Source organism: Diabrotica undecimpunctata, chromosome 9, assembly GCF_040954645.1.
Source record: "Diabrotica undecimpunctata isolate CICGRU chromosome 9, icDiaUnde3, whole genome shotgun sequence".
NCBI lineage: Eukaryota > Metazoa > Arthropoda > Insecta > Coleoptera > Chrysomelidae > Diabrotica > Diabrotica undecimpunctata.
Window position 1 is genome coordinate 38,745,862 of NC_092811.1, and position 17,695 is coordinate 38,763,556.

Consider the following 17,695-nt stretch of genomic DNA (forward strand, 5'->3'; position numbering starts at 1 on the left):
GCCTCAACTCCTTGGAACAAGGTACTATATGAATGAGATATGAATTGCTGCAGAGAAAATTTTTACCATATTTTATATGATGCCATCAATATGTTTGTTCCTATCAAATTATTTAAATCACTAAACTTTCCAGTTTGGTTTTTGCGAGAATTTATTGAGCCTGTCATACAGAAAAAAAATAGCTCACAGGAATATTAAAGGATGTAAATCATTACAAGCAGTATGTTATAAGAACTATTTAGAGAATATTCAAGCAAATATTTCAAGTAATCCCCACTCTTTTTGGAGCCATGTTAGAGCTAAATGGGTCTAGTGCTTATCCTAATCTAATGCCTAATAAAGGTGGGAATGTAATAGATCAGAATGGTGATGAAATAGTCAATCTATATCTATAATCTATAAATAGTCCGACTGATGATTTCGAGGGGATTATGAGTTTAAAAACTACATATCCTTCAGGGCCTGATGGTATACCTGCAGCACTTATTAAGAACTGTATTTTTTCCCTTTGTAAACCTTTACAACAAATGTTCAATTTATCATTGGCATCATCTGTATTTCTACAATATTGGAAAAATAGTTTTCTTACACCTATCTATAAATCTGACAATGGTGAGTGTGTTAACAAGTATAGAGGTATAGTAGAAACGATATGAATTGGGAAAGAACAATTTTTGGGGTTCAGTCAGTAATTCTACGGCGAACATAGAAATAAAGATAAACCTTTGTAATTCTGTAATTATTGATTACTCCTGGTATTAGTCCACATGGATATTGGCGTGGCTTATTACTTTTTAACGCATCTTATTGGGTAATACTACTGAAATGTAATTGGTCAAATTTTTCGGAAGTGCATACACTGAAACCAAATCTGGCTTTGCCATTATCTGGCAAAAATTGCTTCTCATGTTTCAAAGGCGGCAAGCATATAATAAACACAATAACAGTGTCGTCGTGATAAACTTATTTTTATAATAAAATTAATAAGCACATTACATTTCATTTGCATTATGTATGTATTACGTTTAATCATCAATTTTAAATTTCAATAAAAGTTAAGGAATTTTTCGGGTCCAGTCCCGAATAATTCAGAAATATAAACATTATTTGTAATTGATCACTAACGGTATTGTCCACATTGCAGCTGTGGCTTATTATTTTCTACGTATCTTATCGGGCACTACTGAAGTGTAATTAGTCAAATTCTTCGGAAGTTATTACGCTCAAACTTTATCGTTATCTGGTCAAAAATGCCTTGTCAGGTTTCTCATACTAAACGATATATTCAGTCGTCGATATATCGTCGTGTACGACAGCAAGTTCACGTATATTTTTAATATTTTTGTGCAAACAGTAGTGTTGTGTTTTAGTTAAGTTTGAGTTAAGACAGTAGAAATAAGTTGTAAATACATTAAAGATGGCTTTTTGGCGACCATTTGAATGTGATACCAACGAGAATACTAGCGACAATCCAACGGACGATTTAGGTATGTAAATTCTTATTTAAAACAAGTTTAATAATTAGTTGTATAGGGATGCTCGGTCATAATATTCACCCTTAATCTACTTTTTTTAACAATTAAAAGTAAAAATATTTCTTTTAGATCCAACACCAATAAATTGGGAATTTGTAAATAAGGACTTACATATTCAAGCGCAAAGGATTATTCTAAATATATATTCCTGTTTAAGAGGCGAAAATAGTACACTTTCGGAAAATAATATTGTGTTAAGGATATGTGAACTTACCAAACTTGCGCGTACGACAGTTTTACGTGTTATTGCAGCTGGGGAGGTAAGTGATCATTCTGTTAAACGTCAAAGAGTTGGACAAAACCTTAAAAAGATTGATAAGGCCACTAAAGACGTTATTTGTCGCTATGTCTACGAATTTTATCAGGACAACAAAGTTCCAACTTTGGAAATGCTTCAGGACAAGTTGAAAATATATCCCGATTATGCATATAAATCCCTTGATACATTGAGGCGTGTTTTAATAGAATGCGGATTTAGTTATAAAAAATTAGACAAGAGAATGGTAATTATGGAATCTACAAGGATTGTGATACAGAGGCAACATTATTTACGTAAAATAAAGGAATATCGAGATGACAACAGAGACATTGTGTATCTTGATGAAACGTGGTTTGACACCCATGATGTAGTTCAATATGGCTGGATGGATGATAGCAAAAAGTGCTGCTTGAGTACTCCTTGTTCGAGAGGAAAAATAATTATAAATCTACATGCTGGAACTAAGAGCGGGTTTGTACCTAATGCCTTGTTATTATCGGCCAAAAACATTAAACAGTCATCAGCTGATTATCATGAGGATATGATGGCTGAACTTTTCGAAAAATGGGCAACGGAACAGCTTTTACCGAATATTAAGACAAATTCCGTGATAATAATGGACAATGCGTCATACCATTCTAGACTCTACACCAAAATTCCAAATACTAGCTCCAAGAAGGGAGATATCAGAATTTATGGAGAACAAAGGCATAGCAACACCTAGTAAATGTACCAAAAAGGAATTGTTGCAATTAATTAAGCAACAAAATTTTCAAAAAGAATATGTAATAGATAAACTCTTTGAACGCCACGGGCATACGGTTTTACGGCTCCCTCCATATCATTGTGTTTTCAACCCAATTGAAATGATATGGGCCGAAGTAAAAAAGGAATTGCGGAAAATGAATCAATTTCCTCAATTAAGTGACGTTGTTGTCCAAAATATAAGAACAGTGATCGAAGAACTTAACAAAACTGACATTTGGAAAAATTGTGTAGCTAATGTTCAAGTAAAAGAAAAAGAATATCCTACTTTACCACCAATTGAACCGGTAGTTATAAACACAAACGACGACTCAAGTTCTGGACACACGGATAGTGATAGTGTTTAATTGTGTGAATATTTCCACAAAGACTTCCACAACTTGTCAAAAATATGTTCTGTGTACCGTAGTAAATGTGATCTCTCCATTAATCTATAACCTAAGAGACAATTCGACTGGAAGACGAATTGGCCGATTTCATGTAAGTATCTTTCAAAAATAAGCTCTTTAAACCGACGAAACTTACAGATCATATTCGTGATTATTTTTTACCAAAAAAAGGGATCAACTTTGTTTTGAGCGTAACTTGCTTACATTTGATGCTAGAAACTTTTTAAAAATCAAAAATTAAGATTCCTTTAAACAATTTAAAAAAAAAGTAAAAAAACATTTTTTTGATTATTTCACGTTGAATTATTCGATATGGAATTTGACGAATAGGTAAGAATCTATTTTTCATTAGCTATAACTCCGCTTCTGCTGGGTATACAGACTTCATACATATAATATTGTTTTCACTTTTTTATAAACTGTATTTTTGATAACATTTTTTCCATAAAATACTTACCTTTTGAGTTGTTTGCGAGAAACCGTCCAAAAACGTGGTGTTTTTGTTGAAAAATGAATATATTCACTCGCAAATAACTCGAAAAGTATTGATTTAGTAAAGACCTCTATAGAACAAAAGTTGCCTAGAATTAGTCAGTTTATCCACTTCCGGACTTATTTTGGATGTATATCTTTTCACCCCCGAGAAGGGGCGGTACCCACCCCCAGGGCAAAAATACACATCGGCACAATATCACTTTTTTTCTTTGACACGTTAGCTATATGTGTATGCCAAATTTCATGTCAATCCCAGTGGTTCTTTAAAATTTAGAGGTTTTTACAATATCTTACCGTTAGTGAATGGACTATGTGTATTAACTTTGGGTTTGTGATGGTTGCAATCAGAATATTCATCATCAATGTGCCAATCTGACAGCATCAGAAATCAGGGTGTTGGAGTTGAAGGGTAGAAGAGTCCTTAAACTTTTTTGCGAATCCTGTGAGGAGGGTATTAAAATGATTCCTATGATGAAGAAGCAAATCAGTTCTCTTGAACAAAAGGTGGAACAACTTATTGATAAAATTAGCTCACTAGAACTGCCTAGAGATAACAAAGCCACAGATCTTGACACCATCATCCAGGAAGTGGAGGAACGTAAATTCCGTGAAAATAATATTATTATTTATAACCTCAATGAAACCAACTCTAGCACAGCACCAGCAAGAATTGAAGAAGATATGAAGAAAGTTAAACAAACTTTAAGCGTGATCAATCCCAATATTCAAGTTAAAAAAGTCATTAGACTTGGCAATATCAAGAATAATATGTCACGTCCACTTAAAGTAGTCCTTGAAAATAAGAATGTAGCACTATCAATTTTAAAAAATAAAAATAAACTTGCTGCATCCAATATTAAGATTAGCTCCGATTCCACCTATCTACAGAGAAAATACCTTAGTGAACTTCGTACTAATTTGGCAGATAGGGTTTCAAAAGGTGAAGAAAATCTTACCATTAGGTACATTCGTGGCGTACCAAAAATAGTAATCCAGAAAAAAAACTGAATTCCAGGGGTACCTCCCACATTGTGTCTAATGAACTAACAGTATATTATCAGAATGTTAGAGGAATTAGAACTAAGCTTGGTGCTCTTGAAGAAAGTGCTGCTACAACTGACTATGATGTGCTTATATTTACTGAGTCGTGGTTGTGTGATGGTATCAGTAGTGACGAATTGGGACTTTTAGATTTTAATATATATCGAAAGGACCGCTCTCCATTAACTAGTGTTAAAGTAATTGGAGGGGGTGTCCTTATTGCAGTTAAAAAATGTTACTCATCGAGGTCTATTCTATTACCACATGCTCACTTGGAGGAACTGTTTGTCGAAGTTTGCACTCTGAATCAATGCTATATACTTGGTACAGTTTATCTTCCGCCTAATTCAGCTTTAATATGCTATGAGAATCATTGTATTAGTGTAGAATCTGTCTGTAACAATTTTCCTGAACACAAGTTCATTCTAACAGGAGACTACAATCTGCCAAACAGCGAATGGTACCATGATGAAAGAGGTGTCTTTAGTAATAATAGTAACACTGCTACTGATACTTTAGTTGATACTTTTGCATTTCATAACCTATTTCAGCTCAATCAAATCACAAATTGCAACGGAGTTTTACTTGACCTAGTTTTTGCAAATGATAATGAAAATGTAACAGTTGAAATTGCTAACGATTACTTATTGCCTTGTGATCGTTATCATCCTGCGTTATCAATTTCTTTAGCTATAAAAGATAATATGCCCGAGCTTCAATATGATAGTTTTGCCTTCAATTTTAGGAGAGGAGACTATGTTGCTCTTAATATGTATCTTGCTAGTATCTCCTGGGAGAACGTCTTAGGTATTTGCAGAGATATTAACGAAGCCACGGAACTGTTCTACTCCATATTGCAGTTTGGTGTCAATTGTTCAATACCACGTATAAGATTAAAAAATCCCAAATTTCCTCGTTGGATGACTAATGACCTAAAATCATTAATATTTAGGAAAAAAATTGCTCACAAGATATATAAACAAACAAATTCTTGGGACGATTATCTACTTTTCTCTTCCTTGAGAACCAAATGCAAAGAACTAAGCAGGTCATGTCATGACATTTATATAAGTCAAACTGAATCTAGAATTAGTTCAAACGTAAAGCACTTTTGGAATTTTGTTAACAGCAAACGCAAAAATAATGGTATACCAAACACAATGTTTTTTGGAAACACAATGCTTAATAATGGTGCGGATATCGTTAATAGCTTTGCGCAATGCTTTCAAAATATTTACAGAGCAAATGATGATGATTTAATACAGCCCATCTTAGAGTATGAGAAAACAGTGAGTCTAAATTCTTGTAATGTATCTATTGAAATCATATTTGAAAAATTAGCCAATTTGGACATTTATAAGGGCTCAGGGCCAGATGGAATTCCACCCATACTATTAAAAAAATGTAGATGTACTTTAACCCATCCCTTGTATTTTCTGTTTTCTCATTCACTTGATTCAGGTATTTGTCCAAGTTTGTGGAAATCTAGTTTTATTGTTCCTATTCATAAATCAGGTGACAGGAGTAACATAGCTAACTACAGACCAATAAGCATTCTTTCTTCTATTCCTAAAATACTAGAGAGTACAATATGTGACTCTATTAAAACACCTTTATGCAATGTACTAATTGAGGAGCAACATGGTTTTCTTTCAGGTAGATCAACTTCGACAAATCTTTTACTTTTCACGCAATACATATCTGATGCTTTGGAAAGGAGACTACAGGTGGATGCTATTTATACAGATTTCTCCAAAGCATTTGACACTGTGAATCATAAATTGTTGTGTAACAAGCTTAAAACTATTGGATTTACAGGTAATCTGTATAACTGGTTATGTAGTTACCTAACTAGCAGAATACAACTTGTTAAAATTAAACACTTTCAATCTAGTGAGATCTCCGTAACATCTGGTGTTCCACAAGGAAGCCACTTAGGGCCTTTCCTTTTTAATATATTTGTTAATGACATTAAATCTCAAATTAACTCTAAATTTTTGCTATTTGCTGATGATTTAAAAATCTATAGAATTGTCGAAGACGTCTCAGATTGTGAAAAACTCCAAATTGATATTAACAAAATTATGGCATGGTGCAATTGGAACCAAATGAGCATTAATGTTGGAAAATGTCACTTTATTAGTTTCTGTAGAAGAATTAACAACCTCTCTTATAATTACAAATTAGCTGAAGAACCACTGAAGGCTGTCTCAACTGTAAGAGATCTAGGTGTTCAATTAGATTCCAAACTAAATTTTTGCGCTCATTTTGATTATGTGAATAACCAGGCATTTAAAATGTTAGGCTTCATTATTAGAACCTCTAGATGTTTGCATAACATTAATTCCATCAGACTGATTTACATTTCCCTAGTAAGATCTGTTCTTGAGTATTGCTCAGTCGTTTGGTCACCCACTTATGAAGTCCATATAGCCAAGCTTGAAAAAGTCCAAAATAAATTCATTAGGTACTTAAGTTTTAAATTACACAAACCTTTAAGCGACCATTCCTACGCAGAAATTAGAAATACATTAAACCTTCCTAGGCTATCTTCCAGACGGATGTATGCTGATGTTTTGTTTCTTCATAAACTACTGAATTCAAAAATTAATTGCAATGATCTACTGTCTCTAATCGACTTTAATGTTCCCTCTAGAGTTACCAGAACATCTCATAATTTTGCAATTAAATTTCATCGCTCTAATTTTGGTAGGCATTCTCCACTGAGTAGAATCATTCTAAATGGAAATAGAATAGACTTTGATTTGTTGCTGTGCGCTTCGGAAAATGTCTGTAGAATGTGTTTAAAAAAAATTTTGTAATTTTATGTGATTTGTATTTGCTATGTGCTTTATATAGTTTTAATATTTGTTTTTTTTCTATATGGCTGCATTGCCAATTCTTTTCATACATATTTGCTATATCTTTGTAATTATTGTATCACTAGATAATACTTGTAATACTTTGTGTATATATTGAATTGGGTGGTATCCCGTTAATAAATAAATAAATAAATAAATAAACTTTTAATCATCTTTGGTGTCAAGTTCATAAAGAAATGTGAATAATTAACAATATTATTACTGTTTAACAAAATATTAGACCTTAATTTAAAAATAAAAGTTTATTATTTAATTTCTATTGCGCCGCCTATGTTTTACAAAAGGCGCCGACACTTGAGTATCGAATTTTGTTTTTATACTTGTCCAACTGACATCGTAAGTACTTTATAACTATTCAAATCAGCAAACCCGAAACTTCTTGGAAATTGGTATTGATAAATCTCACCTAGGCTCCCAGAAACATAATTATTGATGAACAACATGGATTTTCTAATGGGAAGTCAACAGTAACAAACCTTCTGAATTACCAACAATACTTGAGTGCATTTGAAAATAAAATTCACTGCTTTCTCAAAAGCCTTTGACCAGGTTAATCATAACCTTTTGGTCCATAAACTTCATGTATCTGGCTTTGGTGACCCCATTGTTAATTGGATTAAAAATTTTCTGATGGGACATACACAGCAAGTTCATATTAACAATTATATTTCTAAAGAATTCCATTGTTGTTCTGGTGACAAAGGTCTCATTGTGGTCCCTTGTTTTTAACTTGTTCATTAATGATATTAGTAAGGCTATCAAAAACTCACACTTTCTGCTATTTTCTGATGATCTTATGTTATTTCGTTGTATACATGATAAATCCGATAGAGCTATCTTGCAAGATGATGTAAATAATATATATATATATATATATATATATATATATATATATATATATATATATATATATATATATATATATATATATATGTTTATGGTCAAAACAAAATGGTTTAAGCTTAAATCAAACTAAATGTTCTTGTATTTCATTTGGTTGTAGAAATATCTAATAGCTAATAGATATGTTCTTAATGATGTACTATTGGATTCAGTTACTGAGATTAGAGATTTGGGTGTATTATTGGATTTTGCATTGACATTTAGAAGCTATTTTCTTAAAATTAAGGAAACAGTATTTCATAGTCTTGGTTTTATTTATCATAACAGTCATGATCTCTCACCTATTGTATTAAAATTATTGTATTGCTCTCTGGTACACTCAGGTCTTGAATATTGCTCTGTTGTTTGGTCCCCATTTCATCAAGTCTACATTGATGGATTGAGGAGCATTCAGCGGAAGTTTCTAAGATTAGCTTTTAAAGCACATATAAATTTAAGAAATACTAAAAATTATTTCATAGATTATTCTGTAATAATGTCTCAGTCTAACATTGCTACACTGAAGAACCGCAGGTTGAGAGCTGATATGTTATTTTTGTTTAAAATTCTAAACAATGTTATTAATTGCCCCCCATTATTAGCTAATGTGTACTTAAATACAATACATAGAACTAGACACACTGCACTCTTATATATCGCCCTTGCGCGTGCAAACGGAGATAAGTCCAAAATTGCCATTTTGAGATATAAGCGTTTAAAAATTTTTATGAATTTATAAGCAAATTTTAAATAAAACAACTTAAATCTAATTAAAGATGAATTAAAAACTTTATTTAATTTTACAAACTAAATGAAAATATTACCCTGTAATTTTGAAAATCATTATAACATGAGAGAAAAAAATAGTTATCTCCAAATGCACAAAACTTTAGCGTACATAACCCTATCTGCACTAATCGTCATCTAGTATATCTTCTTCTTCTTCTGAACAGTAGTCTGCAACATCGGTCTGCGTAGGTAAGTTTTTATAGAAATCGTGAAATACGTCATCTATGTATGGTAATAAATCCATTAGATTACTTTTTTTTTCTGAAGAAATTGGATTTGGATATTTACATTTTGGTAGATTTAATGGAGGAGATGAGAAACCTCTTCTAAGAAAATTCATTGTTTTAAATGGTTCATCTTCTTTGTAACTATTTTTATACGAAAACAGTCCAAATTCTTTTTGATATCTAATCCATTTGACATCTTTCCAAATAAAGCGGTTACCGTCATTATCTACCTTTCTTACTTGTAATGAACTCTTTAGTAAACTTGCAAAATCAATAAAATCATTTCTAGTCATTTCTTGAACCTTAAAGGGATATCTTTTACCACACAGTCGAACAAGTTGATACCAGTCTCTTGGATGTTCAATTCGGCTTTCATATTTTTTCTTTTTTTTTTCAATTATCGAATGGTCGCTATCACACTCCATTCTTGTGTGTCCTGGAATTAAAAATTTATGATCCAATGTATCGAGACCAGAACTAACCATTAAGACCATAAACATTGCAATGAGATGAGAGTTTTTATTCTGCCCTCCACAAGTGTCAGAATACAATGTTATTTTTCGTACTTCTGGTGGGATTTCTAAGAGCTCTTTATACAAACAAGAAGCTATTTGATTGGCTCCACGACCAGAAATCGTTTCATACCACATACAACAAGTAGTTTTGTTATTACCACAATCATGAATTGTAAGGTTGTACGTCCAGAGTTGCCTTTTATAAAAAGCTATTGAAGTGTTTAGGCTGGGCGTGGGTAAACACTGCTGCAAATCAAAAGCAAAAACTCTCTGGGACTTGTCATCTTGACAAATTATTTTATCTTTTCTTTTTGCTGCGTATGCAGCTTCTGCTTCTTCTTGATGCCGATTTAGTTCTCTTCTTATTTTTTCCTTTTGTTCTTCTTTCTTTTCATTCACTATAGTGTTATGTAACTTGTCACAAGTTTGACATGTATCCTTACTATATTTTTTTATTGAAATGTTCATTGTATGAAAAATAGTCTCATATATCTTTCTACTTACGGGACTTTGAGGTTGGATCCAAGCTTTATATTCATCATACATTCTGGTCAATGTATAAAAAGAAGGCAAAAAACGTCTATCTCCAGTTTTTTCACGACAATAATGACTTTTGTATGTAGGTATAAGACCTATATGTTGCTTTATCATGTCAATTCTGTCTGAATTTATTTTATTCGCAGGTATATGGCTTCCTCTTTTATCTTCTGTTGTTATACCGGAAAAGCTAGTTTTTGTAATAACATTTTCTATAAACTTATTCGACAAATCAAATGTTTTTTGAAAGCACTGTTTACAAACTTCAACGAGCTCACCTGCGATCTTGAAGTGATACTGATAGCTACAAGCTCTTGTTTTTGATGAATTAAGTTTCATTGTCTTTTTTTCCTGCCTCAAAATAAGACTTGAACAGTAAGCAACCCTTTTATTATAATCCCCTAACTCCCAAAATTCTGTAAATAACTGTTTACATACTTCGGTATCAAATTTTTTACCGCATCCTTTTCGGCAATCTCCAAGTACCTTACATTTTTTGCCTTTCATCAACTTATTTTTTAGAGTCATGTATTCTTTACCTGCATTTCTTTCCATTTTTCTTTTTTTCCTCATTGCTCTAGTATCACCTTTTACCGATTTTCTTCCTTTTTTATTTTTATTCAATTGATTTGGATCTATTGTATTTTCAAACGAAACCAATGGAATACTATTCGAGTCATCTGATTCAGGAAGTTCATAATCTGGATCCTTGTCACTGTCGTCGATATCGCTTCCAAAGAACTCAGTAATCCTTTCACTAGGTGCATCTGCAAAAACATTTAGAATAAATTAATATTTGTTATTTTCTAAAATGTAACAAAACTGACCTCTGCTACAACCAGCTTCAGAAATATCAGCTTTACAAATATCAAAACGAGAATCGATATTTTCTTGTTTTTTTTTCCTGTTTTCTCGTTGTTCACATTCCAAATTCGAAAACATGGCTGTATCACTTTCTGGTGTAATGGACTGGTCAGTATTTACTTTGAGCTCAGCTGAAACAATAAGAAACATTGAAATATAATTTATTTTATAAAAAAAAATTCTAAAATTTCATTAATTTATTTATCATAATTTATTTTATAAAAAAAAATTCTAAAATTTCATTAACCCCCGACGAAATATGAGCTCAACGCCTTAATATATCTTCATAAATTATAGTTAAAAACCATCTAAATAATTTATTGTGCCGACATCAAACAAAAAAAAAACGTATCATAATTTGGTTCATTTATTGAGGAGCTACAATGCCACAGACAGACACACAAATACACAAACAAACAAATTATACCTAAGAGCTGTCTCGATTACGTCAGCGGCAGCTTTAAATAAAAAAACACATCTCGACACAATCTTTGATGAGCTACGATGTCTTAGACACAGACACACACATATTAAACGTATAACTGGTAGTGATAACACTTCTGTTTTTGCGTCGGAGGTAAAAAATAGTTATTACTAATTTTAAACTAAAATAGTTTACTTACCTTCTGAATTTAATGCCCGTTCTTTCAGAGCGGCAAGAAATTCTCGTCTTTCTGCAAACATTTTTACTTATGATATTAATGATATTATTCTCTAATACGAGTAGTAGATCTCACAATATGTGCACGTCTCACCGTAAAGAACGCAAATGAAAACAAAATACCAATAAGCCACTCAATGTTATTCAGCTGCGAGTCGAAAACACGTGATGAGGTGATGCATCGTGTTTAGTGCAGATTTAGGCAAGTTCCGAAAAATTGGCGCATTGTAATACAACTAGACTTAACTCCATTTGCACTGACCGACATTATAGTGTCAACAGAGTCTATTTGACATAAATTCCTTTAACACATTTCAAAATGAGTTATCTTCGGTATCACTAATAAGTTTTGCTCGTAAACGTAAACAACAGAGATAAATCCTTTTGCACAATAAAATTTCGATCTAAAACGTGTTCATTTATGAAGTTATCTCGATTTGGACATTTTCAGACTTAACTCCGTTTGCACGCGCAAGAGCGATATATACCATATGCACCTTTTCATAGGACTGATTATGCTCATCATTTTCCCTTGTCCAGAATTCTCAGCTCTTGCAATGACCTCCTATTGGATCCATTCTGTCCAAACATTAATGTTTTCAAAAGGCAACTTAAGAATCTAATTTGATATTTGTTTGATTTGATATACTGTTTTAATGTACAAATGTTTACTGTTTAATTGTTTCTTTGTTATTGTTTTTATGTTTATTGTACATAATCTTTACTTTTTACTATTTGTTGTATTTTATTGTAAATGGTTCTACCATTGAAATAAATTAATAAAATAAATAAATAAATAAACCAAACATAAACTCAAATGTCCATTTGGTGGAAACCCTCCATCACAAGGTAGTTAAACTGCAATTCTACAGAACAGCAACATCAAAGATCCTAATGGCTATTATGGGTGCCAACCTTCTGAGAAGAAAAGGCACATAAAGAAGAAAGAAATTCCTGCATTGTTGCATATATCTTTTGTTTTTGTAAACAGGTACTAATATACTGCTTTCCATTTGTCAGGTATTTTTTGTCTCTCTGGGCCAATCTGATCAAAAAGATTTCTGTTATCACTGAAGCTAGCTTATTGTGTTTCCTACACCAAGTTTTTTGTACCCTGTAGAAGTTTGTACAGATCTTTGGCTTGGTGTGTCCTAAATACAACACAGTTGTCCTCTTGGTTGCCCATACAGTTTTTATCCTTTACAGTACAGTTCCTCATGGTCAATGAATAATAGATGTTTTACAGTTTCTAGTTGCTTACCACAGAGTCTGCAGTTAAGGTCTCCATTGTAAATGTCTATTTTATTTAGAAATTCTCTTACTAGTGCATGCCCCGTCAACAATCCAGTTACTGTTCTCAGTTTGTACCTGTCCATATGAAGCAGTTCCTCTCTTCTTTTTCTATATGGTCCATAAATTAAGATTTTTCCATTTTTTTTTTATTTTTGGGATTCTCTCCCAATATCAGTCATGGCTGTCTTTTATCAAGTCCTCTACAACCCTACGAATTGCAGCCTTTGGTATTCCCAGGATTAAAGTCAGTTCACTTGATTTGTTCGATCCTCTTTTTGCAAATTATTCTCCTTTTTCGTTGCCTTCAATGCCCTGATGTACCCAGACAAGCTCAGTCTTGTTCCTGTCTCCCAGTTTATTCAGTTCTTTGATGCAGTCCCACACCAGCCTAGAAGTCACTTCCTGATAAGCCTTTTGTATGGATCTGCTATTTTTTAAGAGCTCTTTTTGCTGTAATATACTGCAGCTCTTTTTAAGAGCTGCAGTATTACATAAATTTCCAATTGAAAAACGATGCAGTTCCTCCCCAAGGCAAAGCTTTCTCTAATTTTTGGATTTTTGGAATATATTCCTGCCCCCACACCATGTCCAGTTTTGCCCCCACACCAGAATTACTTGTCGAGTGCTGTCTCAGTTGAATTCCCTGCTATAGGCATGTTGTTCTTGATGTACTGGAGAGTGTACCAATGTTTCTACTGTGTATGTTCCAAAAAGCTACATTTCTTCTAAGTACATTGCGTATTCTGCTGTAGGTTCTGGCCCTCTTTGCAATAACACAGGATATATACCATCCATTCCTGGTGATTTATAGGGCTCACGTGAGTTTGTTGCCCATGCTACTTTTTCATAGTTTTCAATATTTTTGACTGTCTGTCAGTTATCAGTCTATCTTGTATGTTGGTATTGGCAACTATTCACTACCTGAATTTGGAGTTTATTGATAATTCACAAACAATTATTTTAAATAAAATAAAGGATATCCTTAATGTTAATGTGTATACAGTGTTAATATGATTTAGATACATGTAATATTGAAATCTTTTGTTTTTCTATAGATTGGGGATAACTGCATTATTAAATAAATATAAGTTTATCAGTTGTTTAGTTATTTGACCATTTTTGTACACAAAAAAATTTACCCATAATAATAGACATTTTAGGCAACAATATTTTTACATGTCATTTACTACTTAGTGAATAAAGAATAGAAATTCTTATTTCAAAGAAAATTTATAAAATTAAAATATTTATAATTTTAAATATTACTTCACAACCCTTTGTATAGATAATGTATGTAAAAATACATACCATGATCACTGCTTTGACTTCCCTTATTAGAATGTTCTTGTTTTAAATTATCAAAATCACTATTAGAATACTGGAATCCTACTAAATCATCTTCCTTCTGTTTTAATGTCATATTTTCACCTGATTTTTCTGTTTTAATTTGGTCCAAACTAATTTCAGAACCTCCATGTCCATAGTCTTCAATATAAGTATCTTGATAAACTGGAGCAGGTTCTTTTTTTATGAATTCACACTTGTCAAAAATACTATTCTCAAACTTAATATTTGTTACTGTATCTTCATTTTCCTCTTTTCTTTCCATTTTATAAATGGAAGTCCAAATTTGATATTTTATTTTTACTAAAAAAATAGCCCGATTAATTTTTCAAAGGTTTGTGTGTATTAAATAATGGCGTCTGACGCACCTGACGTCTTTCACATTAGTCCCAATGAAGTTAGCTATAACTGAGCTGTCAATTAAAGTTCATAGAACGAAATGTTGGCGTTTGGCTGTGTTGCCATGTTTTTCTAATAAATCGGGATAGAGCATGTGATTTATAATTAATAAAAATCCAATAGAATGTTAACAAACTAACAGTAAAAAAGAAATTCTTTCAAAAAATAATAAGAATAGTATTCAGGTACTTTCCACAGACATCTGGTGACCATCTGTAACAATCTGGCAACTGGTGATTTGAGGATTGCCAAATGTGTCAGCTTATTATCAAAGGTAAACGCCAAAACAAATTTGTAATAATTAACTCCAATTAATATGAGAAGAAACGAGTATTTATTCGTTCGTGTTGTATATAAAAAATTGCATAGTTCATAAAATAATAATGTATTTTTGAAAGCTTCTCTATTTGTTACTGAAGCCTACAACATATACAAAATACCGATTCGGCAAATTTTCAACTACCGTATACGTTATTCAGTATGTGGAACAAAGATAACACTTAATTGTTTGAATACGAGTGAGATACAATCCACGCACTTGGAGTAGCGAGTCTAATTTTTAAACAGTGTTGCGAAATTTCTGTAACATAACTCCTTCTAAAACATTAGTCGGATACATGAGTGTAACATAATGTTTAAATCCACTACAGTTCATTGTAGAATGAAAATTAATATTGCCCCAACAAACCTTACATGAAGTAATCATGTAAGTATTATTTTTTAAACGATTATATCATTACTTCATTAATTAACAAAGAATACTGAATTGAGAAATTGAGATGCGACAACAGCGTGAGCTAAATAAATATCGCACTTCAGTAGACAGACAAATAGTATAAACCATTTGCCCCCTCTACGACTTCCCCTCAAAAGAATAGGCGGTCCTTATCTGTACAGCAGGTTTAAGGTCAATAAGGTAAGGTCTATTTCTTTGATTTTTAGCTGTCGTGGTAAAAGGTTGAAAACAAATAATTAACATGCCAAGCGTATACAGTAGAACCTTGATAAGTTAAATTCCAAGGGAAAAACCAAATATTTTAAGTTATACAGGTTTTATGTTATCAAGGGTCTATGTTGTGATGGATTAATATAGGTCAGAAGTTCATTAAAATATAGGCATTTATTATACACTACATTCATTTATTATATTCGTTACAAAAATTTAAAGCAATAATTAAAGGTATAGTCTACTAAAAAAAGTCTGATTTTCTTTTGATTTAAACAATTCATAGATTCTAAATCGATTTGATTTTAAATAACATAGAGAAGAAAATACGTTATCTTTTATGTTTCTACACTGCTCTATAAATGATCGTACAGTCGTTATAGCACTCTTGCTTCGTTGATTGATATGCTCTTAGATGAAGTTTGTGGATCGTCATTAAATTCATCGTCTTTATAACTTTAAATACAGTACATGTTGTTATTCCATTATTCAGGATCATTATTATCTTCCTCTTCAAAATGATTTCTTGAGGTTCTGAAGAAAAACCACAGGTTCTAAAGCAGTTTTTCACTGTGAGGAGTGTTACGTTTTGCCATGTTTTGTTCATTATCCTCATTACTTGAAGAACATTGATAGAAGAAATCGTATTTTGCTCCATATCAGCTATCATTCTTCTACCAACTTCTTTTCTGTATAATGTTTTAAAATTTTTAATGATACTCTGATCCAAAGGTTGAAGTTGTGATGTTGTGTTTGGTGGAAGAAATTGTACTTTGATTGCCTTTAATGGTGGTATGTCTCCGTGTGCTGTTCAGTTGTCGATGAACAGAACAATTTTTCTATTTCAAGTTGCCCTTTGCTAATCTATATTATTCAGCCATTTTTTAAAAAGTTCTGCTGTCATCCATGCTTTTTTATTGGCTTCATAATCCATGGGTAGTGATTTTAAACCTGCAAAACACCGAGGTTTTTTTGATTTACCTATATAATTAAAGGTTTGAGTTTTTCTGTGCCCGTAGAATTTGCACAAAGCAGAATCGTAAGTCGTTCCTTGCTGTGTTTTTCTCCATGACATTTTTTATTTTTGAATGTTAATGTTTTTTCGGGAAGACATTTAAAAAACAGACCAGTTTCATCAGCATTAAAAACATCATTGGGATCATAATTATTCACTAAATTATGCAAGTCAGATTTCCATTCTTGGCAGACTGATTTGCTTACGCTCGTACTTTCGCCGCACATTTTTTTAAGGCTAAATCATTCGTTTATTGAAATTCTCTAACCAGCCATTGCTGGCTTTAAAATTATCGATTTTTAGCGAATTAGCGAACTCTATAGCCTTTCCTTTCAGTATGGGTCCACTGATACTGATGTTTTTGTTTCGATATTGTTTTAACCACGTAAACAAACACTGTTCCAAATTAGGGAATTCGGCAATTTTTGTCTCCTGATTCTTGTTTTTTCAATAGTTCGGTTTCTTTTTTATGATGTATTCCAAACAGAGCCGCAACTTCTTTTCTTTTGAATCCATTTTTCACTGCTTCTATAGCTTTTAATTTATCAGCATATGTTAGCGTTGTTAATTTTCTTTTTGAACTCATTTTAAGCAAGGTATCACACAGTACCTAAATCGATGTTTCTAGAACAGTGATCAAAACTTATGATACAGTAAGCTGTTCAGCTGTCATTGGTAAACAATTTTATTTTATAGGGATTGTGAAAACATTTCTTTAAGTTACTGAGGGCCAATATTGATATTATTTATTTAAGTTATCGAGATTGTGTATTTTATGTTGTAGAGGTTTTGGGCTCCGATGGGAAGGGAACATATAATTTTTTGAAGTTATAGAGGTTTTTAATTTATTGAGGTTT

At 32.2% G+C, this 17,695-nt stretch overlaps 3 protein-coding genes across 12 annotated transcripts in view; 1 reads left to right on the top strand and 2 right to left on the bottom strand.

Moving 5' to 3' along the window:
• The window catches only part of LOC140449879 (uncharacterized), a 298,794-nt gene that overhangs the window by 86,384 nt on the left and 194,715 nt on the right, over nucleotides 1-17,695 (bottom strand). Inside the window, exon 1 of one of the 10 annotated variants that reach the window (XM_072543282.1) lies at nucleotides 14,443-15,155. The exons of the other annotated variants lie outside the window; for them this stretch is intronic. Coding sequence (XP_072399383.1) covers nucleotides 14,443-14,743 — 301 coding nt within the window. The 5' untranslated portion in view covers nucleotides 14,744-15,155. Of the gene's footprint in view, nucleotides 1-14,442; nucleotides 15,156-17,695 lie in introns of those variants that run through there. 10 annotated transcript variants of the gene reach the window in all.
• Nucleotides 1-17,695, top strand: part of LOC140449881 (uncharacterized) — a 241,033-nt gene that overhangs the window by 9,172 nt on the left and 214,166 nt on the right. The window lies entirely within an intron of this gene.
• On the bottom strand, nucleotides 9,014-11,628 carry LOC140449403 (uncharacterized). The gene is made up of 2 exons (XM_072542561.1): nucleotides 11,144-11,628; nucleotides 9,014-11,083 (listed from the first exon to the last, which is right to left on the bottom strand). Exons 1-2 carry the CDS (start codon nucleotides 11,328-11,330, stop codon nucleotides 9,162-9,164), a joined length of 2,109 nt encoding a protein of 702 aa, XP_072398662.1. The 5' UTR covers nucleotides 11,331-11,628; the 3' UTR covers nucleotides 9,014-9,161.

Bases quoted from the DNA above. Each gene is read 5' to 3' on its own strand.
- LOC140449403 (XM_072542561.1), bottom strand. From the start codon at position 11,330: ATGTTTCTTATTGTTTCAGCTGAGCTCAAAGTAAATACTGACCAGTCC. The intron at 11,084-11,143 runs GTCAGTTTTGTT...ATGTTTTTGCAG, and splicing joins TGAAGCTGGTTGTAGCAGAG to ATGCACCTAGTGAAAGGATT.